The 27,535-nt window shown below is 53.5% G+C and overlaps 6 protein-coding genes and 1 non-coding gene across 7 annotated transcripts; 4 read left to right on the top strand and 3 right to left on the bottom strand.

Annotated features, from left to right (window-relative positions):
- Positions 1–901: 901 nt before the first annotated feature.
- On the bottom strand, positions 902–1,447 carry V2A60_001121 (uncharacterized protein; the record flags this gene model as incomplete). Its single annotated transcript, XM_083252485.1, has 1 exon — positions 902–1,447. The coding sequence occupies one exon, from the start codon at positions 1,445–1,447 to the stop codon at positions 902–904; it is 546 nt and encodes a 181-aa protein (XP_083108611.1).
- A 784-nt stretch (positions 1,448–2,231) lies between these two features.
- Positions 2,232–3,041, top strand: V2A60_001120 (uncharacterized protein; the record flags this gene model as incomplete). Its single annotated transcript, XM_083252484.1, has 1 exon — positions 2,232–3,041. One exon carries the CDS (start codon positions 2,232–2,234, stop codon positions 3,039–3,041), a length of 810 nt encoding a protein of 269 aa, XP_083108610.1.
- A 1,057-nt stretch (positions 3,042–4,098) lies between these two features.
- V2A60_001119 (uncharacterized protein) lies at positions 4,099–5,475 on the bottom strand (the record flags this gene model as incomplete). Its single annotated transcript, XM_083252483.1, has 2 exons — positions 4,099–5,339; positions 5,472–5,475. The coding sequence occupies 2 exons, from the start codon at positions 5,473–5,475 to the stop codon at positions 4,099–4,101; spliced, it is 1,245 nt and encodes a 414-aa protein (XP_083108609.1).
- Positions 5,476–5,807: 332 nt separating this feature from the next.
- V2A60_001118 lies at positions 5,808–5,893 on the top strand. The gene has a single exon. It is a non-coding gene; the product is annotated as a tRNA-Lys (tRNA).
- Positions 5,894–6,574: 681 nt separating this feature from the next.
- V2A60_001117 (uncharacterized protein) lies at positions 6,575–7,844 on the top strand (the record flags this gene model as incomplete). Its single annotated transcript, XM_083252482.1, has 3 exons — positions 6,575–6,580; positions 6,656–7,729; positions 7,818–7,844. 3 exons carry the CDS (start codon positions 6,575–6,577, stop codon positions 7,842–7,844), a joined length of 1,107 nt encoding a protein of 368 aa, XP_083108608.1.
- A 3,931-nt stretch (positions 7,845–11,775) lies between these two features.
- Positions 11,776–13,854, top strand: V2A60_001116 (major facilitator superfamily domain-containing protein; the record flags this gene model as incomplete). The annotated part of the gene is made up of 2 exons (XM_083252481.1): positions 11,776–12,318; positions 12,373–13,854. The coding sequence occupies 2 exons, from the start codon at positions 11,776–11,778 to the stop codon at positions 13,852–13,854; spliced, it is 2,025 nt and encodes a 674-aa protein (XP_083108607.1).
- A 557-nt stretch (positions 13,855–14,411) lies between these two features.
- On the bottom strand, positions 14,412–19,295 carry V2A60_001115 (uncharacterized protein; the record flags this gene model as incomplete). The annotated part of the gene is made up of 3 exons (XM_083252480.1): positions 14,412–18,751; positions 18,801–18,896; positions 18,947–19,295. 3 exons carry the CDS (start codon positions 19,293–19,295, stop codon positions 14,412–14,414), a joined length of 4,785 nt encoding a protein of 1,594 aa, XP_083108606.1.
- Positions 19,296–27,535: the final 8,240 nt, after the last annotated feature.

The following is a 27,535-nucleotide window of genomic DNA, read 5'->3' as shown; positions in this document are numbered from 1 at the left end:
CTGCAGGCACGGTCAAGATGATTACTCGCCATGTTGCTAAGCCGCGGGGCCTTTTAGCAAGCAGCATCAAGTGCAGCAGGCAAAGGCAAAAGGGTACAATCGAGGATGCTCGCTTGAGATTCCCTTCTTTTGTTAACCATCCTATGTACGATATTTCGGCGTTGGCAATGACTGTGGTTGTCTGCGAGCATTTGACCAATGGTCGCTTTCTGGTCTTTGACATTAATGGAACTGGTAGGGATGCCATGAACAATAACTCCGTACGTGGGCACGAGGAGCTCAGCTTGTGCTCCTAACCTGCTAGTCCACTCCCTGTTCTGTTTGAGCTGTGCAGCCTCGGCGGTCGTGCTCGTGAAAACTTGTATGTCGCCGCTCTTGAGCTGATGCGCCGCAACAATCTTGACTGACTTGGTTGCTAAAGTAACTGAGCTAGCTTTTAGTGGCTGGCTACTAGTAACCTAGCTAGCTACTAGTAACCTAGTTAGCTTTCTTCAACTGCCTGGCTTTCAACTGCCTGACTGGCTTTTGCTAGTAACCTGGCTCCTAGCAGACTGGCTGGCTGCTACCTGGCTGCTAGCGACCTGGCTAATAGTAACCTGCCTGGCTTTTAACAGCCTATTTCTCTCGCACCCTGATGCAGAGCATCCGTGGTTGAGAGATACCGCATTGCAAATGTTACCAGAACATATAAGATGATCCTTACTAATAAGCTCGAATTATGTAGATCTTCAATTAGCGAGTCACCTGTGAGCGAACCGTGAACTTAGCATCTGGGCAATTCCAAGCTAGCAATTGATAATTGGATAGAAGCGATCAAATAACAATATCGAGAGCACAAGATGCTATTAAAAACTAACTGTTTGGTAGTTACATGTTCAATAGCCATCCATATGTAGCACCACTAGTTGTAGCCTGCGAATTCCTGAGCACGGTTCATCAAATAGTCGAAAGTGCGAAGATGGGTTACAGATCTCATGTTGTCTTGGTTGTTATCTGGATCTTCATCCCCCATCATCGACACTTCCGGAAATGATGGGCTTTCCTTCGGCTTATACCAACTGCGAGCGTATAAGGCGAAGAATGTGTCCCCGTTGACAAAGTCTGCAAATTTCCATTCCGGGTTCGCATATGGAAGTGAGGACTCTGGGCATATATGATGGCCGTCAACATGGTAAAGACGAATACTGTCGACACCATCGTGCTGCGAGCGGAATTTGATGATAGCCATGAGGTTGAAGCGCATCCGCCTCATGTCCCCGTACACCGGGTCAACGGGTTCGACATCGAAAGTGCGAAATTTGTCAAAGTCCAATCGTGCCTCGTCGTTGACATTGCACACATTGAACATTGCATAGAAAAATAGCGAGTGCACAGCCGGGAACACGACATTGGGTTCGTGAGTGTCCAGTACCCCAAAGCGCGCGCCGACTGCTTCCCCTATATCCATGGTTGGGAGTGCATTAAACTGAAAGGAATTTGGGCCAATGGTTGTGGCATTGCATCCAAATTCTCTAATCAATTGAATGACTGTCCATGGAGTGTCATTATCCGTCGTCTTATACCAGCAACGGTCTGTCGTGTAACTCCAAAGAGGAGGACGCCACGGGTGCATCGCTGGCTCAGACCAAAATCTCTCCCAGTATGGAAGAGATAATAGTGCTGAAAAACACAATTCGGTGGCAGGAATTTCGTCGAAAGGCCGGTGCCACACTTCCATCGCCAAAGCATCCAGGTCAGGACCGCTCTCAGACCAGTCGTCATCAATTTTCAAAAACAGGTTCAAATCAAAATTGTTTGAAAAAGAGCCCTGTTCAAGAGATACCCGGATGGCTTTCATCAATACTAATAGACAGTGAACGCCTGACGTCGCACTGGAACCATGAGTATTGTCACCGTCCGGCCAGGCGAATTCGATAGGCCGCCTCTCCCCCCCGTCGATGTCTTCGCTGTTATCCATTCCACTTGCAGAATTCTTAGTGTCGTAGAAATAGTGCCGGTCGATTGTATCTGGTTCTCCTGAAAAGAAATTGGAAGCTGTGCACAAAGTCTCTCTCGCCAACGGCGAGATTGTGTGGTAGATACAGAGTGGCAGAAAGTGAGCAGAAAGTGAGCGTCAAGTTGTGACGGTCATCTACTCACATCCACAACATTTTCAATCACAAACCCATATTCCACACACACACATACACATACACACGCACACGCACACGCACACGCATTTTCTTTTCAAGATGAGCAACAACAACAACAACGACGACAACAACAACAACAGCCGCAGCAGCGGCAACGATAACATGGGGGGTGGTGAGGGCCAGAACCAACGGGGTGGTCGTGGTTCCAATCATGGTGTCCGCGGCCGCTCTATTGGCCGTGCCTATGCCCAGGCCACCGGTCGAGGAGGTGGGAACGCCGGTGGACAGAGAGGGAGAGGCCGTGTCATGGCTCCAACAAACAGGGGGTCATGGAGTGGAATTGGCCGTGGTGTTGGCCATGGTAGTGACGGTGGTGGTCATGGCATTGTCCATGTGCCAGACACTCATGCCCGGCCACCACTCAACGAGCAGTCGAGGCTGGTAGAGGTGGATACCTACCAGGGCCAGATGCCGTATCTCTCAACCACGGATGCTCTGCATCAGCGTGTGAGAGATATCCAGAGCATTCCTGGTGTGCCTAGGGACGCTGTATGGGAGGTAACATACACATACAGGGGTTTGCAGCAGCTGGTACCTGCGGTCCAGATTGATGCAATGGAGGCCAGACAAAGAATAATAAGGGAGCCGCAGCTTTTGCCTATGTCTGGTGTGTCTACGCAGCTGCAGCAGCCACAACAGCAGCAGCTGCATGATCGGGGGAGCCAAGCTGACCGTACATTTTTTCGACAGCAGCAGCAGCTGCCTCGTAGAGTTCCGGCGGCCAATCCGTCGTCCGGCTCTGGTTTTGCTGGTACACAACCGGCAAGACCTAGAGGGGTACGCCGACGCCGCCGACGCCGCCGCCGCCGGGGACCAGCAACCCGCAACGAGGATGCGGCAACTGTGTGAGAGCTTGGCCCCCCAGATCCTGCAGCAGCTGCTGTGGCTGTTGTTGTGGCTGCGGCTACGGCCCCCTATCATTCTTTGTCTGATCCTGCTAGCAACTTGGCTAACTGCTAGCAACCTAGCTATCTACTAATAGCTAGCTTTAATGGCTGGCTGCTAGTAACTTGGCTAGCTACTAGTAACTTAGGTAGCTAGCTTTTAGTAGCTAGCTACTAGTAACCTAGCTGGCTGTTACATGTGCGCAGTCAATCCTGACTGCGAACACGTGAGGTTTTGCAAGTATTTAAGATAGTTACCATTTCTACTAGATTGACAGAATCAACTATCTACATGCTACTTCTAACCACATACTATGCAAAGCGACATGCTTGTAGAACCGCGATCCTGTTAACTAGGTATTGACATAGTCAGAGAACAGAGGCCCGTTAATCCTAACGAGCTACTGGTTATTATTAGCTCCTAGCTGGACACTTCTAGCGACCTTCCCAGGTCTAACACTGGCTTTTAATGGCTAGCTTCTAGTAACCTGGCTGGCTTCTAGCAACCTGGCTGGCTTCCAGTAACCTGGCTGGCTTCTAGCAACCTGGCTTGCTGGCTGCTGACAGCCTGGCTGGCTGCTAGTATCTTGGCTGGCTTCCAGCAACCTGGCTGGCTTCCAGCAACCTGGCTGGCTTCCAGCAACCTGGCTGGCTTCTAGCAACCTGGCTTGCTGGCTGCTGACAGCCTGGCTGGCTGCTAGTAACCTGGCTGGCTTCCAGCAACCTGGCTGGCTTCCAGCAACCTGGCTGGCTTCCAGTAACCTGGCTGGCTTCTAGCAACCTGGCTTGCTGGCTGCTGACAGCCTGGCTGGCTGCTAGTAACCTGGCTGGCTTCCAGCAACCTGGCTGGCTTCCAGCAACCTGGCTGGCTTCCAGCAACCTGGCTGGCTTCCAGCAACCGGGCTGGCTGCTTACAGCCTTAGAGCGAATTATGAATTTAAGTGCCTAAGTGCTAAGTGCTAAAAATGTAACCTTTCACAAAGTGGCCTTAATATTACATTGTACAATCTCTCTATTACTAATTAATCAACATCCAAGTCGTCGCTACGTAAAATATTCAGCTGCTGGTCGTTTTCCGGTCTATACGCATACCGTAACAATTCAAACATTTCGACAAGAGAAGACAGTTCCTTATCCTGCTTTTCAATCTGCTTGATCATTCGGCGCTCCCTTTCATTTTTTTCGTGCATCTCCTGACACATCTCATCACACGTCCGTACATGAAGCGCTTGGAGTACAGAGAGTCTGTCGCGTAGCACCTGGAATGATCGTTCCTGGTCACGGAACTTGTCACGTAGCGTGACCAATTCTTCCTGATAATCTTCAATAGCTTTGAGGGTATTTGTTGCCTTGATAAGATTGTCTTTGAAGTATGGCTTGTTGACGAAGACCTGCATCTGGTTCTCGCGAAATGTCGATCCGCTTGCTGTACTTTGATTGCCGCCAGCCTCTGTGGCATTGAAGCCCTCTTGAGAGACTAATGAGCTTGCCAATGTTGTCACCAGTCTTTCCGCTTGATCAAGATGTCTGTGATCCCATATTGGCATCACCGAGCGAGCTATCGCTCTCGACTGGAGTCCCATGTGAGACAGCAGGTTGAGAGTCAAACCAAGTAACTTGTTGATTCTGTCGAATCTGGGAGGGTCATACGACTTGATCCGTTCGCTCACTTTGTTTGAGCATCCGATATACAGAGGACTCTGCATCTGCACACTGTTGCCACTTGGGTCCAGTAGCTTTGCGTAGGTGGCACGATGCCGCAGTCGCTCGGCAAACAATGCAGCGCGGTCAGCGTCGTCGTCACAAGTAATGGAACGGCATCCATCTCTTGGAAAGGTACGGATATTACTATCCACAGCCTTTGCAAATTGAATCGACGTAATTTGTGGCACAGTCCGTAGGCTGCTGCGCACTTTGTGAGCTCTGTATGCCTCTACGTACTTATCAACGTTGCTGGCCAAAGCCTCGAGTTCATTGCTCGTCAAAAATGCACCGAAACGATTTTTGACAGCTATTCCGACAGCAAAGATCCCTGGGCCATCCTCGCTAGGCCAGTGTCTGTGACCTGTCACGAATGCGTCCCTTGCCACAGTACCCATCATTACGGACTGCAGCGTGAAAGGACTCATTGACATGACTAGCATCGACAGTGTAAATTCCCTCTTCGCGTCCTTCTGGAGCATTTCTACCGTTTTTCCCACCCGAATATGCGCCATACGTAACCTATTCTCTGCTTCTTGTGTGCGAAGTTCATTGATGAACTCTGCAAACGACATGAAGACATGAGTCGGGTCGTTGTCTGCATTCTTGAACCGGGCCAAAATTCTAGTAGATATGTTTTCGCAGGGCGTCTCGAGAGATCCGATCGCAAAATCGTCACTTGTTGTTCTCGTACTCATTTCGACGTGATGATGCTGTTTGATGTCGTGTGCGGGTTGTAGGTTGTAAGTGGTGAACACATGCAAACGAAGACACCTCAGACTTGGTCTGCAAACACAATGCAGCTCGTTGATCAAATGGTTATTTATGTCACTTATTTGCTGAGGGCTCATGTTGACTGGTGACCCCCGTCAATACCGTACTATTTATGTAGCCCTCACGGGCGACTCATTCTCCTGGCGTCAACTAGTACTACGAGGCAATACAAACCAGATTGACCGGCTAGGCTGATAATTGTATTGCGTTCATGAGCTCGATTTACGCCGCCAGGGAGCAACTCACACTATTGTGTGCCCGGTTAGCTCAATCGGTAGAGCGTGAGACTCTTAGCACGAGTTCACTATCTCAAGGTTGCGGGTTCGACCCCCGCATCGGGCTTTTCCTATACCATGTTCCTTGAGTCCATTAATTTTTTTTTTACCTCCTGTCTTTCGGAGAAGGTCAGCAGGTTATTTCACGTAACATAGCCTAGACGAAAGACGAAAGTGGTCGCGAGTGACAGCAACGCTGTTTGGCACCACCCTGAGCCGCTCTTCCTAATAAAAGCCTGGGCACCTTTTCACCTTTTGACCTGTCAACCGGCTGGTACCGCAACCTGTCGGCCAGCTTTGCAAGTAATCACTATAGACCAGCGACGGGCAAAAGAACAAGAGATTGCCCTGGACCCTTTATCTGTGTTTGGATGTTGAATTTATATGCTAATGAAGATCTATGATTGAGCATAATGATGGGCTCAATTAGATTGAAGCATATCCTACCACTTCTTTATTGCAAGGAATCTTCGCACCAGCTCCAACTTGGCCGCGCCGAAGTGGATTTGAAGTCTGTTTGCATGACACCCCGACCACATTGTTTACCATGCCCTCTCCAGTGAATTGACCTGTTGGATGGCAAGGTTTGTGAGAACCGACTCACATGTGAGCTGCTTCCTCATTGGCTCCAATCTTCCATCCACATCCGCGTTCCTCCAACAGTAATCAACAGGAACAAAATACGAGCAAGTAAACAGGGCTGGACTTATTGCAACATCACTAACAGCGCTGATAGTTCATCTTTAAAATGTCGGTACCTTATTCTCCTGTCGAAGATTTTGCGAGCTGGTTTACTCGACCCGGCCCCGTTACGTTTGCCCACGCCAAGGCACCCGACGAGTCTCCCATCGACCGCATTATTCACATCACTGAGGATGTAGATCAGCTACTCGAAGATGACAATACACTGATCTTTGTTGTGGCTGACACATTCGAAAGAGAGTTGCTGCTGGCTGACATGGAAAAGAGGTGCGAGAGCCTGCTCAAGAACAAGCAAGACGGATTGCGCATCGAACACTACGGATCACTCTATGATGATCTGCGTTCGATTTATGACCGGGGAGGATGGAAAAAAGAGCACGTCACGGTTGTCCTCAACTTTGATCTGCACTTTTCTGCACCCTTTTGCCTTTGCCTGCTGCACTTGATGCTGCTTGCTAAAAGGCCCCGTGGCTCAGCAACATGGCGAGTAATCATCTTGTCCGACTCGGACGAGGTTGACTGCTCGCTTTGGACATGCATGCTCAAGCTTCATATGTCACAGAGCAAGTTCAGTCGTATCAGGCTATCACCAGAGAAAAAAAAGGGCAGCCTTGTTACGCAACATTCACTCGATGTGAATCAAGATTTCGTTGACTTTGTCATTCCGCATGCAGTATACTCGCTCCAGTGTAATGATTCTGTCATCATTATGGGCACTATTACTGAATGTAATAAAATATGGAATAAAATCGACGAAATATTACATGACAGCCAACCTCGAGAAATTTTCAATGTAGAATCGAGCATTGAGTCAGTCAAGGAGATCATTCGTCTGCGACTTGATCGAATACACATGCCCCCAGTGCTCTACCTGGTCGTGGGAACATCACAGTTTCCAATGATCATGCCGAATTTGGGAGCCATATTCATCAGCCCCAACCGTTATTCTGCGGTATGGAACGAAGGTCGCTGCATCTACGAGGATGTATCGATATCACGTCGTGAGATTCGTCAAGCATTTTCCTATGCCCAGCAAAGTGAGAATCCACGTGTCTGGATTGTACACCCCTCCGAGGTTACTGAGCGCCCTCTTGAGCCAGCTCGCAAAGTCGAAAATGTCCATGTCTGGGCATTTTTATTTGGTCTTGTCGTCGAACTAGAGGGGCACGATGTCAAGCTTCTGGCAGTCGGTGGCTGCCTTGTACGATACCAGACAACCTTTTATTCGACTCTGCAACAGCTAGACATTATGGGAGTATGGAAACCTCACCCAACCCTTTGCGATGTAGTTTTCCGAGACGAGAAAGTGGTTGTGACAGCCATGAAGTTGCTCAACCCCCTACATTTCGATTTCGCGGCGGCATGGTTTCTTGCAAGAGCACTTGTTGACGATTCTGTCACTGAGAATACACTGCAGGTTATGGCTTACATCTCCATAATATGTGGTTCGGAACTTACCACACTCGGGACGTCGAGCATTGTCAGCAGGCGCGGTATCTGTCTCATTCTGAACAGGACTGCGCATATGTTGCAAAATGGCGGGGTGAGAGACGTTGGGTCGGAATTTTCTGCCATTTTCGATACCTATGTCAGAGTTCCTTTTCACATGTGGCTAAGAGGGGGCATTTGGATCCAGATGGCTTCTCTTCATGCAACACTATTGGAAGACCCGTCGTTGGTGGAACCCAGGCCAGAGTTGGATAGATTCCCATTCTCCGACTCTGAGGAGATCATCATCTCGCGCACTGATATGATGCCCATACTGCGCAGCCTACAACTCATCGAGCGGGTGAGCGACATTTATCTCACCGCCGCATGCGGCTGCATTTGTCGGACCGCGACTGCAACTACATAGAGTCATCCATCAGCATCGCCTGGCAAAACTATGTTTTCCGTATCTGTGATGATCAAGGCCGTCAAAAAATCGTTGATATCGTGGCTATGCGATCAACAGGTGTTAGCCAGAGTGCTAGTGACCCGCTGATGGATGTATTGGCTCTCCAACATCCGGGGGCAGGAAGGAAACTGATGGTCGCGGCAAGACATCTCGATCGCGGGTCTGCCGGCATTGTCATTCGGGACTCAATAGCCTTGCCCTCCCATCTCGACAACAACGAGAGATTCTGGATTGATGCCGCTTTCAGGCTTCCGGAAACATTCCGATCCCTGATGGAGTAGATTTTCAGCTTAATTATGAACAGAGCTAAATTGATAATTTTTCGATCCCACTGTGAATGAAACCTGTCGTGGTTGAATGCTTGACCTACGCGATGCCTGGGCATCCATCCAGTTCAAATCACTGAATATTCATGAACCAATTACTATCAGTAAAAGGGCGATTTACATCCAGGCCGTAATTCTCCAATTTATGCATTGTCCTACTATAATGTCACAATACTTGCCTTGTGAAAACCCCAACAAGACAGCTTCGTAGAGCAGTATTGAGACAAAATATGCTTAAGTCGACTTTTCGACCAACAAAAATCTGTTCGATGGCATCACGTCCCTGATGAGCGTCTGTCTATTACCATGTGCCGTCTTGAAATGTATAGGTGAATTAACGAAAAGCATAGTCACCACACAAATAACAACGTGCAGCCTGGAACAACCGTTTCTTGTCCAAACAGTAGTGACTGGGTCATGATATGAGATCAAATCTAGCATTGGTGGTTCAGCGACCACAAGTTGGCCCATTTCAAGCACGTGGGATGCGTTGGCGACGCAGCAAAAGTTAAAAAGTGCCGATATTCACATCGCAGGATCGCGAAGCTAAAGCCAGCCCAGCTGAGACTGGCTTCGGCAGCGGCGGAAGAAGCATCAAACGCCTTCTTGGTTGCGACGATGTCGTCCTGTAATGATGAGTGCCAAAGGCACATGGCAAGTAAGTTTACTAGCGCAAAAGTAAGTGATGCAGCCAATGCGAGGCTTGGTGCGTATGCATTGGAAAACACTAGCGCCGTGACGATCCCCTCTGCACTTGCGGAGCCAAGTAAAGAAAGACGTCGCTCTTTAATGCGAGGACAAGAAATCACTTGACGTTGTACTTGGCGCGGAGATAAAAATAGATGGTGAGACACTGGAAGGGTAGCCTGCACTGTGGGAGTTGCAACGGGACAATAATATGCACGACATGGGCCAGCACGCAGATATTCATGCAGAAAATTGAAAACGCCATTTCTTGCCGGTTTGCCGTGTAATTCAATATCGCGGAGAATCGACTGCAAGATGGCGGCACGTCGGTCGACAGATTGGGATGCAATGGTCGCGTATCAAGGTGGGCCCGTTTCCGGCGTAGCGGCGCGCCTTGACGGGCCGCATCAGAGGACAAAGGCAACAAGATGGCGAAAATCGTCATGCTGCGACTGGGGAATGTCTCTGTGGCAGCGTCGGTGCAGCGTCGGTGCAGCGTCGGTGGCAGCGTCAAAGGCAGTTCTGGAGTGCAACATCGTCGGCGCTCCCCGGGTTCAAGGTATTTGGCGCGTGGTAAAGCGGCGAGGGGTGTCGCCTTACTGGGGGTCGGTGTCGTGCACCCTGGTCTTGGCGGGGCGCAAGCCAAAATAGACCAGGAGCTCGCAGCGGTCGAGACACGATGCTTGCAGAATGCAGACTGCCAAGTGCCCAGAGATGGCAAGTGGATGAGGGCTACGACGTGGCGCTCAAGTCACGCGAGCAGTTTCCTTGAGAGGTTTTTCTGCCCGGTGCATCATTCCCGGAGGACGAAGAAATGGCGATGCCGAGAGCGACGGAGCAGACGGAAATGGCGAGCCAGCTTGACAGCCTCATTTAAGACTCGGTGACTGGATTAAGCATAGAAGGCCGAAGCAACGGCGGCGCTGAGTGATCGGCAGGGTTGGTCTTGGAGCGTGCTCTGCCGCCCTAACCGAGCTGGCGGACAATTGGCATTGTCTGAGATGCAGAGTCGGGTCAGTGCCCAATGAGACGGCGTGGGGAAGACACGAGACACAAGGGCCGTGGATATTCGACAACGGCGAGAGCGGGATATTACAACTGTCTGTGAATTCCAAGGTTATTAGTCTGAGGATTCAGAAGAGACTGGGGCTAAAGGATCCGGCAAGGTAGTGTGTGTGTGTGGATGATGGTTTGCAAAGTGGATGGGAGATGGTGACGGAGGGACAACGGCAGACTGTGCGGGCGGACAATAAATTATAATGCCGACATAAATAGATGGGGGCCTTGACTCGAGAGAATAGTTTCGTGTTTGGATACGCAGCAACGTTTGGAGCGGGCCGGTGTCGTGTGCTTGCACGGCTGAGGTTGTCGTCTGGTGGTCTGAATCTGCAGTTGGTGATTCTCCTGACGGACAAGGGTGGAGGGTGGATGGAGTGGGTGGCATCTCCATCAGCGGCCTGTCATGACCAAGGGATCGAGAGCGTGGGCGATTTACGGCCTCTGATTGGGTACTTTGTTTTCAAGCTTTTTTCCCCTCGGTCGGTCGGGTGCGGAGGTACCTGTGGCTGCTTTTAGCAGTTTCTTGGTCTCTTTGCCCGGGGATGCTGGGCACGGGAGTAAGGCTCTGATTTTTTTAAGTGTTTGCGGTATCTTTTCACAGAGCAGCTCACCATGTATGATTGACTCGATTTTTTTATTCCTCTTTGCAATATTCAGCTGCGCACTCTGCATTGCTACATCACGGCCTCTGCGACCCTAGCCCCATCTCACACACCCCTCGGCTACACCCCAGGCCATGCCGTCACCCCGACCGGGATCAGCGCCACGTCTAAAAGCGGCGCCGCCACAGAAAAAAAAATAATGCTTGCATACACTTCGTCGTCGCCGTGAGCCACCATCAAAGTTATACTCTAGCTAGACTATCAGCAGAGTACGGAGTAAAAAATGCGGCTTTGCCATTTAGTTCCATATTTCATGTGGGTGCTTCCTTCCCTCCCATCCGGCAGCCCCAGGGTCCAAGCTTGCCCCGGCCAGATATAACAAAGCCCTTTCGCCTCGTCCGCTTTCCTCAGACCCAGAGCTTCTCTCATTCCTCCCAAGCAACCACCGTTTGCGTCCATCTCCGCCAGGCCCAATTGCACGCTTCCCCATGCTACTTGTTGCTTCGGCCTTTTCATTCTTTCTTCATATCCTTGCCTCTGCAGGATAATACAATTTCATTCTGTTTGATCCGTGCATCTCAGGCGGCGGCGCCCAGCACACAAGGAACAGCACATCGCCAAGAAACACATCGCCAAGAATTACTTGGCCAAGAAGTACTTGACCAAACGCTTCGTCATGGCCTCCGACGCCCCCGATCAGGTCGAGCCCGCCGCTCGTCCTCATCACCAGCACCATCACCCCATACTAGGCGAGGTTCCCGTCCCCCACGGCCCTCCTGCCAGTGACAGTGGTGACGACTCCGTCTTCGGAACAACCCCCGAGGAGCGTCGCATCTTTAGTCACGTCACCCGCCCGGACGACTCGTATACTCCCGAGGGCGTCTACTGGGCTGATCTACCTCTGGGTCAGCGCTTCAAGTTTGTCAATGACGTTGACCGAAAGGCTGCCAAGGAGGAGCTTGCTACCATTGGCGCCATGGTCAAGAAGGATCCCCTCTCTCCTCTCGGCTGGTACTTTCGCCACGCAGTCATCCCCGGTGCTGGTCTCGGTCTGGAGGGTTACGTCCTCTTTTCCATTGGCAACCTCGAGCCTCTTTTCAAGCAGGTCTGGCCCGAGTGTTGGGGCAAGGGCGCTCACCAAGTCTGCAGCCAGAACTGGCTAGCCGCCGTCACCTACCTTGAGATTATCGGCATCATGGTTGGTCAGGTTTTTGTCGGTGTATGTATCATTCTTACATTCTGGTGTCCATTGTGGTAACTAACTCGAACCTAGGTCATTGGTGATTGGATCGGTCGTCGCTGGGGTCTGATTCAAGACGCCGTCATCATGTTCATCGGGCTGCTCATGCTCACCGCATCGTGGGGTCTGACCCTCCAGGGATGGGTCATCTGCTACGCCTGGTCTCTTTTCTTCTACTCCCTCGGTGTTGGTGGTGAGTACCCCATCACCGCCACCTCATCCCTCGAAAACGTCTCTTCCGCCGGTCGTCTCTCCACCAGAGAGGATAGACTGCATCGTGGTCGCCGCGTCACCATGGCATTCCTCATGCAGGGTTGGGGCCAGTTTGTCAACCAGGTCCTGCTCATCGTCCTCCTTGTCATCTTCAATTCTGGCTCCGGTGCCCCTCCCTACAGCCACAGCGCCGCCCAGTACGCTTTCCGCCTGTCTTTTGCTTTCCCCGCCATCGGCACGCTCTGGCTCGTCTACTACAGAACCTGGAAGATGCCCAACCCCTCCAAGCAGCTCGCCGCCGCCAAGGCCCGCACCTCCGTCACTGGCTATGATGTGACTGCTCTCAAGTACTGCTTCACCCACTTTGGCGGTCGTCTCATCGCCACTGCCGGTGCCTGGTTCTGCAATGACGTATTCTTCTACGGAAATAAGCTGTTCCAGGGTCAGTTCATCAGCGTCATCTCGCACAACCCCTCGAACCTTCTCACCTCTTGGAGCTGGAACTTGGTCAACATTGTCGTCTCTCTTGCCGGCTACTACATGGCTTCTTTCCTCATCGATAACAAAATGTACGGCCGCAAGATGATGCAGCAGGTTGGCTTCTTCATGTGCTTCCTCATGTTTGTCATTCCCGCCTTCAAGTACGACTACTACACCAGCCCTGCCGGTATTCACTCTTTCCAAGCCATGTACTTCCTCTCCTCCTTCTTCAATCAGTTTGGTCCCAACTCTGTCACCTTCCTCGTTGCCGGCGAGGTCTTTCCCACACCCATCCGCGCCACCGCCCACGGCTTTTCTGCCTGCATGGGCAAGGCTGGTGCGCTGCTCGCCTCGGTGCTTTACAACTACATTGACACCAAGACCAAATTCCTGGTCGTTCCCTGGTTCGGTCTCGCTGGTATGCTGCTCACCTACCTCTTCCTCCCTGATACCACTGGTCTCGACCTCAAGGAGCAGGAGCGTCGCTGGCGCTATATTCGCGAGAACCGCGGTCACGAGTACCACGGTGTTGCCGTCAACCCGCAGCATCTTTCCGTCTGGGAGCGCCTCATGGGTCTTGCCAAGTCCTATGACCCCGAAAAGGACTGGAAGGCCAAGGTTGCCGATATGCGCAAGGAGTGGGAGGATGTCCAGGCCGCCCGCGGTCCCAAGGAGACAGAGAACAACGACGCTGACCACGGCATGGGTGACGACGGCGAGTTCTCTCAAGAGATCCACGAGTATTTCAAGCGCTCCGCTCCTCCTGGCCTCCACAACCGTGGTGTCCTCGGTGAAAAGATTGCTCACGAGTCTGAGAAATAGAGACGACGGCTCTCGAGTGTTCTATTAACCCCTTTTACATGAATATTTGCTTTGAACTTTGGCTATATCATGGCATATAGCATGATGAATATTTGGCGCTTGTGTTTGCTTCGGCTCATGGAGTTTGGTTGCTTCTAGATGCATACAATATACCAATCCAAAATTTACAACGGAACTGATTTGTGACGTCACTAAGCGTGAAGCCAATATGTAGTTATCGAGTCACGCAAAAGTGTTGAAATAATTCGTATTCAAACATCACAATCAATCGTTTGGCAAGAAGTTGATCCATTCCATACTTTACAGAATATCCCCAACCCTAGAACACGTTTCCCGAAAAGGTGTCCGCTAGAAGCAAATAATATATATCCCCCAAGGATCATTCCCAAAAACCACAAGAACCCCCCGTTAAAACGCCTTCATATATTGCTAGTTATTTACAAAAAGTATTGAGACGGCAGAGCATATCGTGCCATGAAATTGTCATGTGCTGTGGACCTTGCTCTCCCATCACAAGCACAAGCAGACCGGCTAGACGCATCATCAGTCCAACCCACCTAATTCAGGTCCGAGTCAAACGAGCCACAAGTTGACGGCGGAGGTAGAGGCAACCCCATGGGTCGCGGCGCGTGCAGTTGCGTGTGCGCGTGGACATGGATCAGGCCCGGCCGACGCCCGGCCGAGTCAAAGCTTCGTGCCGAGGCCGCGCTACCCGGCCGCGAGCCGTGATCCGAGTACTGACGGTAGCCGTAGGGGACCGAGGTGACCGACCCCGGTGGGCCGTGATGCATGCGGCTGCCTTGGGTGTTTTGCGAGCGGCCCGACTCGACCGAGTATGTCGGAGAGCCGGTCCGCGGCGGCGGCGGCGGCGGCATCGAGGTGTACGTGCTGCCTCGGCCGCCGATGCTCGACTGACCGTTGGCCAGCGTCTCGGGGGCGACAAGGGCCGCCAGGACACACTCGTCCAGATGCTCGTAAAATTCCTGCGCGTACGGGTAGTAGTGATTGCAGATGGAGCAGCAACCTTCGTTCTGCAAAGTCTTTGGGTCCGCCACGGGGCGAGACATCATGGATGCTGACATGGCGCTCTCAGCCGCGGCCGCAGATGCTGAAGCTTCCTCACCATTGGTCTGGGGGCCAGTACTGGTCTCGACGCTGTGGACCGACGCAAGATGTCTCTTGAAGACGTCTGCGCGGCTGAACACGCTCTCCACGTTGTTCTCTCCCTTGGTCGGGCACAGAGGGCAGATGAGGGTACCACGGTAGTGTGTCAGCGCATGACGGTTCTTGTCGTACTTGCGCGCGAAGCCCTTGGTGTGGTACACGCAGGAGGGGACTGGGCACTTCTCCGGTCGCTCAGCTTGATGCGTGAGCATGTGCGCAGCAAGATCGCGCAAAACACGTCCGCACTCTGGATATGGACATTTTTGCCCGCCCGCTGGCTCGTCTGGGGAGTCGCCGGATCTGTTGGCGCTGCTTGCTGCGGGAGCACTTTCATTGTTGGCATGACCGCCGGGTTCTACACCGTTCTCTTGGCCGTTCACGTCCTCCATTTCGTCGTCGCTGTCCAAGTCGACGAGCTGGCCGTCAGAGGTGGCTCTGCCTTTTCCCTTTCCCTTGCCCTCGCTTGTTGCGTCCGGCGCGACGCAAACTTCTTGCATCCATTCCTTCAGGACTGACATGGACGGCCAGTCACTTGCAGACTTGCCATTGCGCGTGGGCGGAAAGTGTGCACGACGCAGATGAGCCGCGGCGTTGTAGTAGGCTCCATAGCTCTTTTGAGCCATGCACGATTTGCAAGTGTTGAGGGGAACCGACGTCCAGGGTTGGTTGGGGTGTCTCCTGGGGGGCTCCCGGCAGACCCAGCGGCGAACCAGAGCCGCGTGGCGTGCGTGCGTATGGCGTCGCAGCTCGTGCTCACCCCGGAAGCCTTCTGGGTAGTCGTTGCAGTGTGTGCAGTACACTCGGCGTAGTGGCGGTCGCTGATAGGTGGGTTTGATGTTGGGTGGTCCCGAGGGAATGGCAACCGGGGCACTGCTGTCCCGGCGGGATGATGAGACTGAGTGAGATGAGCCGACAAATGACGGGCGACGATCCAGTCGATCAGCCAAGGATGTTAGACCATGAGAAGTGGTGCGGCTATCATGTCTCGAAAGTCCGTATCCCACTTCGCTTCTGTCCACTTCACTTCTGCCCACTTCACTTCTGCCCACTTCACTTCTGCCCACTTCACTTCTGCCCATTTCACTTCTGCTCATTTCACTTCTAGGGCTGAGTGCTCTGCCGGGCGCATGAGTCGAGCCAGCCTTGCCAATCAGGTTAGCCATGGACATTGGCGACCGTCCGTCGGGAGAAACAACGCCGGTAGGCGATAGCGAGTCTGGTTCCGTCGGCCCCGGTGATGAACGGCGCGAGGGAACAGAAGGCGGGATAGAGTGCCACGAGTGGTCGTTGATTCGCAATGAGCCGGGTTCAGAGCGGAGGTATTCGTGAAGTCGGGATGAGCCCGCCTCGGACAAGGCATAGTCGCTGCGTGCCGAAACCGAGCCCTGATCCCTTGAAAAGGCACGCGACTTGTAGTCGGCCGCACCTCTGTTGACGCCAATTCTGTACGAGTCAGTTTGTGAGCGCGAGAGCCCCGCATTCATTGTCAGCCCAGGGCGATCTTCGCTGCGATCAGTGTACGCCCTCGATATAGACTCGCCGTAATGCGACGTTCTTCGTGACGACTCGGATCTTTGAGAGTCTCGCCTTCTCCCATCTCGAGTCATGCTCAACGTCTTGGTAACCGTTTTGGTGGATTCGATAGACTCCTCAAAGGTAAAGGAGGAGAGAGCCAGCAAAAACTCTTCAGAGTTGGTGATTCCCCGATCCTTCCAGTCCGCATACAAGAGGGCGTTGGCCGTCATGTCATATGCCGTGATGTCGTCTTCTTCCCAATCTTGGGACACTCTATCGAAGAGCATGGGGCCAAGATCAAAGAAGAGGTCAAGCAGGACATCAAAGGTACTGCGAATATTGTCCCAGAACGCAAAGGCGAACGAGTGGTCGTCCGCATTGACCGGGTTCTCCAGAGAGGCCCTGGCGGCTCCGCCGAGAATCACTCCGGAGAGGTTGAAAATGACAAGGGAGGAAAACAGGGCGATCCACTGCTTCGGCGTCTTCTCCTTGCCGTCTCGGCAGCTGGCCTCGAAGGCGCGGAGGAAAGTAGCCATGCAATTTTCGACAACCTCGGCTTGGTCATCTCGCACGGCATCCTCGGGGAATGGCGGTCCACGGCGTTCTGCAAAAGGCGCGCCAATGAAAGGGTTGTTTCCGGAGAGGCCGTAGAAAGTGACCTCGCGGAGCAGGTGCTTAGCGTGGTAGAGGGCAGGATTAGTGACTTCCTCGTCTCGTCGGCTGGCCGAGAATTTTCCGCTGGTGCCAATCAGGTGGATTATGTTATAAGGTTGTTGGGTTTTAAGGCTGGTATAGAGAAGAGTACAGAGAATCGCGGGCGGTGGGGTAAAGATGTTCCAGGCGTTGGTGGCGACGATTTGCTCAATGATGTTCTTCTCGTGGCTCAGGTCGCCCATGCGCCAAAAGGAGTCGTTGAAATCAGTCGTGTCACGAATACCGACCCGAATGTTGTCAGGGAAGCGAAGAACAGATCGGAGATAGTCATCGACATCCCGGCGAAGCTTACGTGCGGAAGTCTGTCGAACGGGGCCGGAAAGCAGAGTGCCGCGTCTGGCAGGCCGCTCGCCAATAGGGGACCCTGGCACAAGGCTTTTGGCGACAGACGCAATCGTGCCTCGGTACGTGTCTACGCGATACCAGTGCGAGTCATCGTCGCGCAGCGGAACAATGCATTTGCAGGAACCGGCTTCTTGACCGGCGCAGCGAAGGCATGGTTCCTCGAGAGGCTGTTTGGGCTCCGACTTGATCCGTACAATCTCATTCTTGACCTCAACTCTATCTGCTCCCCGGAATGATTCGAGGCGAGCAGGGATCGAGTTGGTGGTGGGATCCAGAGCAGAGAACGGAGGTAAAGAGTCCTGGCCGCTGAACGAGGTTTGAGCGTCCACGTTGCCGCGATCAGAGGGGCCACGTTCCGGGACACGGATGCGGTGTCGGGGGGATGAAGGAGCCTCGGAGCGGAGAGAGGAGCCAGTGAGGGTATCGAGACGAGGTAGGTGACTGGCTGGGGTGGGTGCTTGCGATGCCGGCATGTAGCTGTGGTGCTGAGAGCCCTGGTCAGAGGGCAGATCAAGTTGTCTAATAGGTGGTAGGGTATCGTGCTGTGCAGATTCGCGACGGGAGTCCAACTGCATGGAGTCGCGTCTCGGCTCCGGTTCAGACGGGCGCATCCGTGGGGAGAAATGAGACTCCGAAGGGGGGAAATAGCGATGGTGGCTGACTTCGCCGTAGGCCGTGCCATCGGGATTGGGCGAGAGAGTGGTGCCCGTCAAAGTGGGTGACTTGGGCCGCATATAGGCGTGCGGTTGGATGCCGTCGTGGTCCGTGCCGTCGGCGCGGGCATAGTCTCTTTCCATGAGTTCGCGATGCTCAGGCGGCGTGCGAGGTTGCTGGACGGGGTCCATCTCAGGCCTGTCGGGGTACTGTCTGGTGCGGTGGGCATTGATTTCGTCTTGATCCTGCAGTAGCTCCTCACCAGCGATCAAGTGAGTACGGGTGTGTGTCTGCAGCTCCTCCTTGGTGGCAAAACCATACACGTAATGGCGACAGTCGCGAACGGGACATTTGAGAGTGCGCGGAAGGTCATCCAGGCTCTTACCTCCAGCAATAATGCTGGCGAAGACAGGGTCCTGCTTGGTGAGGTTACGGGACAGCCAGGGTCTGAAGCTTGCGGGGGCGCTGGCGGAGGACGCTCTGAGCTGCTGGTTGGCATCGATACCTGCAAAGCGTTACTATGGTGGAATGTGCAGCGACGGGATCTAGCTTACCTTTAAGCATGCAGGCGGCTTCGAGACACTCGCACATGTATTGCAACATGCGGCACTCGTCCAAATGGGAAAGCACGGGTACGCCGTGGGCCATGTCTAGAGACGAGTTAGATTCTCCACGATACGCTAGGGTTGCAAGCAAGTACCATGCGAGTCAACGACGGATTGCAGGACGTCGCGCTTGTGTCTGAGCATTTCGGCCTCGTATTCTGGGTCGAGAAACGTTTTATGGCTCATGGGAACACTGTCAAAAAGCTTGGAGAGGTCGAGGCGGCGGGCGGCATCATCACTGCAGCTGTAAGCAGGCGTCTTGCCGGCCGACCTTTTGAGCGACTCCATGTCCGTAGGGTCTGGGCCGTGAGAGCCGTTGAGGTAGCTAGAGCGGTACTCGGAGTGGTGTCTGTAGGATTGCCACTCGCCGCCGTCAGGAGAATGAGCGTAGCGGAGTTTGAGCGGCGGCGAGAAGCTGCGTGGACCGGTGGTCACGGTGTTCATCGTCTCGCGAGGTTGATGCGGAAGAGAACCAAGAGCATCCTTTCGTGGTACGAGACGGGCGATATTAAGCGAGCATCAAGACCGTCGACGGTGGGGTTGCGCCGTCTGTTACAAATAATTCTTTGCTGGGCGTACAAGATTTGCGAGTCAAGAAATGAGGCTTCAAGTTGAGGATCTGCGCTCCAAACGTCGTTCAAGTCGTGCCAGCGGGTTGAGATTTTGCGACGGTAAAACAAAGTACCAAAGCGTTTTGAGATGGACGAATTGCGAAATAAGTAAAATATAGCAAGATGAGGAGATTTGACGATGCACCGACCAATAGAATCGGAGATTGAGCGATGCACGGCACCAAACGCTGTGCAGTCGAGCTGTTTAGAGTAAATGGAAGAAAATGAGGTCGCGGGATGCTCGTTCACAATAGGAAGCGCCGCCTGCAGAGATGGAAGGATTGGGACTGCGCTGGGGTTGGGGGGGGTCACCTAGTTTGGGGGGGTCTGGAGGGTGTGGACATAAAAAGGTTCAGTGGAAGCTGGGGTGGGACGAGCGAGCCAGGGCGAGTTAGCGGCAGGGAGTCCAGTTACAGGGAAGATGGGTGCTCGGGCACGCTGGAGTTGGTGCCGTGCAGTGCTAGCAGGTGGAAAGAGGGGATTGACTGCCAAAAGAGGTACCTAAGCTCCGTACAGTGCGACAAAAGGCGTCTTCACCCATCTCGTGTGCTCGTCCACGGCTACCGAAACAGCGGGCAAGGCAAAGAGGCTCGGTGACAGGCCGTGAGGCAAGTTGATTGACGCACACGATTTGCAGTCAACCGTTCGGGGGCTCACTAGACAAATGAGCAGCAGCAGCCTTCCTGCAGCGGCATCGTATCATGCACAGGCAACGCACATCGGCGGATAAACCGACGCCCCTTGGAGCGAAAACTGAGGCGAGCGAGACACGGGCCAGGCCAACGAGACAAATGCACCTCAGCATACTGAGTATGTGTCTGTTTAATGCTCTCGCCGAGCCACCTGCCAGCCCCAGCCAGCCCCAACACCGGCGCGCAGCGCAGTGGGCACGTCTCGGCGCCGCCAGCAGACGAGCGAGCGAACGAACAAATGCAAAAGGCCCTTTTTGGTGGGCACACACCATGTCGAGGGGGCGGAGAGCGGGGGGCGCATGGGCGGTAGCCCTGGCTGGAAGGCGAACGGCGCCGTTCCAGTCTGAAGCAGAGTGTCTGATTACCAGCTGGACGGAATGGAGAGCGACAAGACATCTCGCACGGGGCAGCCAAGCAGCGAACTAAAAAGGGGGGGTGAATGTCTTATTCTGCTGGTCTTTGTTCAGCCAGCCAAAAGCACCAGAAAAATGACGGGGACCAGTCACAGCGCCATGGACTCGAGGGCGCGGCAATGGTTTGCAGAGCCTACCTATACGGCTGTCGCACGAAATTTCACCATCGGCGCACGGCCAGGCGTGCTCCTCCTATCTTCCTTTTCCTCCTGGTCTACTTATACATATACTGAATGGTCGATCCGAACCTGTTATACAAGAAGGGCGGTGGTCGTCCAGCATCTGCTGACACGGGCTGGCATGCGTGGCTTTCTGGGGCATCAGACACCATGGCCCAGCTAGGTAGGAGGGCGCAACCGTGCAGCCAAGCGAAAACGCGACGATGGAGAGACAGGCCCAGGGTTATACTGCTAAAGCATGGCTTTCCAGGCGATGTGCTTGGGCGTCATGTCTTGGGGTCGGCATTCCCCCTCAGCGCCTTTGCCTGAATTGGGCCGGCGAGGGCCATGACTTGCGCACCGCCCCAACCACGCCGACCGTCGACCTACAGAGTGGCTAAAGCCTCAAGTGGCCATGCTAAGTAGTGCCAGTATGGAGTCCTGGTAGCAAGAAAAGAACTGTTGGTAGAGCCCAGCTATGCAATGGTGGCTCCACCGTCAGCCCTGGCTGGGCATGGGGCATGCTCCTTTGCTGTCGGCATCTATGGCGCCTTAGCTGAGTGAGTTTTAGTTTTTCCATTCCTTCTCGGCCTCTTGCATCTTGGGGCTTTCACCAAGCCTTCCGGTACGTACAGGGGGCGTCTTGTTAACGAGGGTAAGCCTGCCACAGTCGGGCACAGCATGAAGCATTGGTCGTTGGGAAGAGAATGCAGGCGAAATAGATTGAAGTAAAGTAATTTGTTTTTTCCTTTGAGAAGAAAAGAGACGACAAATACAGTCCCGCACCGTCTCAGCAGCAACACATATCAGCCGCTAGCTAGTATAGTGTCGCGCCACACTGTAAGTCATCCTCACGGCGAGCGCATCGCCAGCTCTTGTCAGCGCCATCGTCGGTCGGCCCTTTCGCCTTCTGTGCCTTGGGCTAATCTGGATTGTGCAGCCATCCGAGCAGATGGTCCAGCGATGCTCCCACGGCTTTGCGCAAACTTTCCTGGCTGGGCAAACCGCCGGTGAATAAGGACCCGCCTTTGTCGTGTTTTCTTGATTCTGCTTGGCTCGCAACCGGACGTCTCTCTTCTACCAGTGACAGCGATTGCAACAGGTACAAAGCCTTCTCCCCCACATCTTATAATAGTAGCTCTCCCATCTTGCCATCTCTGCTCTTGGCTTGGGGGACAGAAGCGGCTGCACAGTATTTAATTAACAGCAAATTCCTCTTTCCTCATTATGGCCCAATGGGGTAATAAAATGAGCCCCCCCCCCAGAGGACTGGTTTTCCAATGCCGACAGGGCAGGTGAAGCACCACCCATCCACACTACCTCAACCTAGTTATCCGTCGGCCGATCATAACCTAGTAGAGGTGCTAGAGGGAAAGCGAACCAGGTCTGCACTCGGAATGACCTGATTTTAGGTGGCAGCACCGGCACTCGCAAGCCAGTAGAACTCGTGTCGGGTAGCACGCAACAGTTGAATATCTCTCTGCTAAGTAAATTGCATCTCCAATTCGACTCCATCTGTCAAGACACGCCACACGACGAAATGTTCCCACACTCTTCCACTTCTGGCCCCCCCCAGCCGTTCTGACCATGTGCGCAGCCTCGCCTCGCCGCCTCGCTACCTCACGGGCAAGTTTGTGTGTGTGCGTGGTGTGCGTGTACTGGTATGTGTGCCACCCGGCACCTGTGCCACTTGGATCCGAGGCGGGCCAGCTGGGCTGCACATAGAGTGGACAGTAGGAGCCTTGCCTGACAAGTACGCTGCAACCCAAAAGTCCATCCTGACGATTTATGCACTGTACGACAAAGTACCACTTGGCGCAGCTCGTGTTTACTTCTTTTTTCCTTTTTGTTGTGGAAATTGCAACGTGGCTACGGCCCGATTAGGGTCGAGTTGCAAAAGCAAAGTTTTCCGTTTCAAGCCTCGCCTAACCGTAGCTGACACCCATATATGAATTACGAACTATACCATCTATCGTCTTGGAACTTATGAGTACTCAGTAGTGGTGACTGTAGTATCATACCGAGTACACTGTGCACCACACCGTTGAGCCCCGGGTTGTGGCTGCGCTGGCTTGCATACGCTCCATACCCTTGTCGTTTTCGGCCGAGGCGTTTCGCAGCCCAGTTCGGCCGACGTTATGTATCAGTAGCCTCACACATACACAGGCGCTTTCAAGAGAGGGGAGAAGGAATCCCGCAGTTCCGTTCCGCGGAGAAGAAAGTGTCTCGATTTGGAGTTTCGTGAATCGAGACTCCATCGACACACTTATCGTCTTGTACCTTGCCGACTGCGAAAAAAAAAAAATGACAAGACAGCCTCACAGCGGCGCGCCGATAGGGCTAGCACGGAACGTCATGTCTCGCTCCGTCCAAGAATCGCGCCACTTCAGCTGGGTCTTAGTCGGCCAACTTGACGAATCGTTGGCTTATTGTCAAGGCCCCCCCGGGAGGGATTGTAACATTATAGATTGGTCACGCAGGAATGGCTAGGGGCGTGTAAAAAGGGCGATGCAAAAGCAGGTTGAGTAAATAAACGACGGCCGATGCCGAGTAACTGCCCAGATGGTAAGCGGGAGGGAGGCGGCATGCAAAGAAAAGACCAGAAAAAGCACTGGCCCAAGCTTCCAGTGAGAACCTTGATGGGTAACACTTGGCTGCAGTATGGGACTGTGCAATGTCCATCCGTTCTAGGTAGACCTATCGACTCGCGACTGGTAAGAAACAGCCGGCTGATAGTCCGCCCATCCCTCGTCAAGCCAAGCAGCCTCCTTGACTCGTGTCAATCTCTCAGCAGCAGCAGTAGCAAGTAGTCAACAGTCAGTAGTCGTTTATGAGCAACATGTTGGCCTCTGGCTCTTGAACCAAGAGATCTCATCGATTCCCCCTCCCGGAGCTTGTCATGGCCGTCTTCTTGACCCCCACCGTCTCTCATGTGCCAGTGCGCGCTGCAGGTCTCTACATTAGCGTCTCACATCACACTGCCTCGGTTGCATCGCAAGCGGGTTCGCCCTGCCAGGCCCTTGCAAAGCCAGCCAGAGCGCCCAAAGCGGGAGATCGAGACAGAGGGCCAGGGGAATCCACCCCAGGTGAAGAACCCGCCATCGCAAGGTTGGTATTCCGCCGGCTCCGTTCCCCTTCTGGTGGAACTCGTATTGTTGCTGCGACAGAACAGCTTTGGTATTCCATCAAAGACCCAGGTCATGAGGCTTTTGAAACTGCTGCTGAAGAACTGGACATCCTGGCCAAGGAAGTAAACAAACGAATGCTGGAATAAACGGCCCACTGGTACCATAGCATGCAGTCGATGTAGCCGTCGGGATGCATCTCGGTACTTGGTGATAAAAATAAAAGAAAAAGTGGCGGGAAACGTGGGCATTCCCCCACACGAGCCAGATAATGGTACGGAGTAGTCATATCCATCACGACGAGGAGGAGCATTCATGCTCAGTACGGAGCACAATAGTACCATAACGAAGACCAGTGGACCACAGGACGGCCGGTCTTGAGGGTGGTTCAGCGCTCGACGGCCGCTAATGCACGCCCCTATAAACTAGCAGGGCTGCCGGCTCGGGGAGTTTGCGGTTGGCATGATGCGTCAAGCGACGGCTTTGGACATGATGTATGCATCGGTTCGTAGTATTTCTGTCGAATCTGTCGGCGTCTGTTAATCTGCGTTGAACCGGTTTCATGATCCTGCGTGCAACTTTCAGGTACTATCTCGCGACGCTCGCTTGCTTCGCACCGTCGTCCTCTGCATTAAAGAAAGACACTACTACGCATGTCTCCCGCCTCCAAGTACAGCTATAGCCGTGATTAGTTAGTACAGATTTTTACAGCTCTGGCGCTTTCCATCTCGGCTTAATAAAACATCCTGGTTACCAGCAATATACCCTCAGCTCTGTGCGCACAAGGCAAAACAAGCCCCCTTTCCAAGTACCGACCCGTATGCATCAGCACAACGAGCATATCAATTGAGTGAGGTAAATGGAAGAGGGGGGGAGGGCGTCAGCCCCATTAAACGGTGCTCGCCTCGCCAGCTAATTCTCCTGCCTCTCGACAAAGTATTGTTCGTGCTGGGTAGTGCTCATCCTGCGTGAGTGGCTGCCTAGAGTTGATGACTGGGGTGATGCTCATAATCTATCCCTACCTTCCAAGCCACGATGTAACTCGCCGGTTCGCCCCAATGGACCCCTTCCTCCTGTCTGGAACAGGGTGGCGGCAGTCGCACGCTCAATCCCATCATCTCTGGACTCGTCTGTAAACTAACGACACACGAGTAATGCCGGACGCGCCGACCCCTCTCCAAATGGACGGTAAAGTCCACGTTATCTTGGGGAACGTGGACCATACGGACCGGCCTAACTAATAGTTGTGCGGGTACGGCTTCGCAATGCGCTCCAGGGGAATACAATCGCCGCCGTCTCGGCCCCCTGGGTCCTTTTCGATTCACGTTCTCGCCCGATTCCTGATTGCGCCCTCTCCCCGCCCCTTCCGTTTCGCGGGACTCACCCTCCCCAGGCCTCTTGACCTGCTGTCTTTGCAGTGTCACAGGTTATCAAGGCTGCCGGGGTGTGGCCAAAGCCTCACTTCTTGAGGGGGGGTGTGATGTATATCAAACTTGTGGCGTCACAGTGCAAATCAACATGACACACTGTATCAGCTTCCCACCACGACGAGGCGAAAGCTTCTTTCGGGTAGGAGCATCAACTCACCGAGTCTCACTGCCGCTGTCCGAGCTCTTTTTGCAGTCTGGTCAATTGATTATAGATGGCAATATACTTATCGGCTCAGGCTTGTTTCATTGCGCACGCACCGCAGTCGCCCACCCTCCCACCTGGCCCTTGGTCTCACGTTGACGCCATCGGGCTCTCGTCACGCTGCCTCTTTTTGGTATGCCCTAACGAGCAAACACCGCAAACAACATGGATTGCTTCTTCACTCCAAGGTGCCTTCTGCGATACTCGAAGGACAGCACTCGCCGGCGCGTCGCCCTTGCATACAATCTACGGGAGAGCCGGTATTCCCCCGCTTCGTGATGGCGGTGGCTACGAGATGCACCATCGCCCAGCAGGGCGCTGGCGCTGGCGGTTTGCCGACGGGAATCAATGTCCAGAGTGCAAATCGACGTGGTAGCTGGTGCCCCCGTATCATTCATGGACTGTAGTCCTGCTGCGCCGCCTCCTTTGACACTGACTGTCTCATTGTTGCAGCTCTTGTATAGTTCTCGCCGCCGTCACATCACATGGACTCGTGCCTCCCTCAGGTCGCATTACTGGCAACGCGCCATACAGCACAGGGCCCTACAGGTACCATTTCCAGGATCAGTGCTGTACCATCTGGTACCGTGGTGTCTTGGACACGAACGACGACGACGACAAGTGGCCCAGTGATAAGGCCAGTGCCCGCAAAGTGTGGCGCACCTCCCACACTCTGGACCTTCCTAATCTAGCCAAGAGTGGCCCATCACCACTCTGCATCCTTCCAACGAGTCCACGGGTCGCAGACTACAACCCAATGCATCACGCCTCTGGTCACTAGCCTACCGTACCCGTGCTTTTGAAGAGAGAAATCGTAATTTTTGATGATCGGCACGGGTATTCCACCCAATGCTCTCACCTGGCAACTCATGACGCGGGAAAGAAAACCGTTCTTGTTGTGCCGGGGGGGGTGACGAAAAACGGCGATGAGCGATTCGCTTGATGGGATTGCGACAGCAGCACGCCGTTTTGCTGTTCAAAGCTAGAGCCTGCTTGCTGGACAGGCGAGCAGCCGTACACCTGAGAACGGAAAGTCATTTATCGGGTCGCTGTACTTGTCCGAACGCAAGCCAAGCTTGCCACCACGCCATGATGCCACCAAGCTAAACAAGATCATCACACACTCGCTCAGTCTAGGACGACTTCTAGAATGCCAGCCACAAAGCGCCAAAAAAACACTGCTTCTCGTCTCAAGCTTGCGCTTCGACTTTTCTTCTTCTTCCTATCCCGAGCCTTGCCACATTAGGAAGCACCCCCTTCCTCTCGTGTCTCGCTTCTTCATTGCAAAGGATTCATTTTCCCCCACATCCAAGTCGGTCTACTAGCTGCGGGCAGGGCGGAGAAGCTCTTTATACTGCGCCAGCCACCGCCGTCACACGTAGCCTTTCAAAAGCCACGGACCTTAACATTGATAGGCCTTGTTGAATCCCGGACTATAGATGAAGCAGAGGCTGTCACCGGCAGCGCCTGGAAATGTCAAAATCGGCAGCGGCCGTTTTCTCAAGGCCGAACCGCTGTTCGTTCACGATTCGGAGCCAGCGTCGAGGCTAGAGGCGAGGCTCTTGCGGGCCCGGTCAAACGAACAGAGACTCGTCAAAGACCCATGTAGCAGTAGACTCGATGCGACTTCGGCGACTTTTCCTAATTCGCAGGTGAACCGCAAGAAAGAAAGTCTTCTTGCGGCAGATTAGCACTGAATAACTCGGTAGTCCATACCCCCCTGCTGCTGGTCCCTGGTCTCTGGCCCTGCTTACCAGCTGAACGAACCAAAACCAAAAGAGCTGTAGTCTATGTCATGTGCGCCGCGCGCTGGGTCTGCTCTCCCGCATCTATAATGATCTATGGAGACTCAGCTCCCATCCAGTCTCGCTGCCGTGACAGCTCACGTTCCCGATTCACACCCGAGAGCCGCGGTCAGGTTGCCAGCCCTCGCAGCCTGCGGCTCAGCTTACCGCAGCATCGGGTCCGGCTGAACCTGGCCAAAGAAAGATGATCGCCCCAGGCATGTAATACGGACAAACATTTCACATTGAATTTGATTACGCGTATCTGA

The sequence above is a fragment of the Cordyceps javanica genome, chromosome 1, assembly GCF_051103115.1.
Source record: "Cordyceps javanica chromosome 1, complete sequence".
In the NCBI taxonomy this organism is placed as follows: domain Eukaryota; kingdom Fungi; phylum Ascomycota; class Sordariomycetes; order Hypocreales; family Cordycipitaceae; genus Cordyceps; species Cordyceps javanica.
This window is presented reverse-complemented; position numbering and strand designations above follow the sequence as displayed.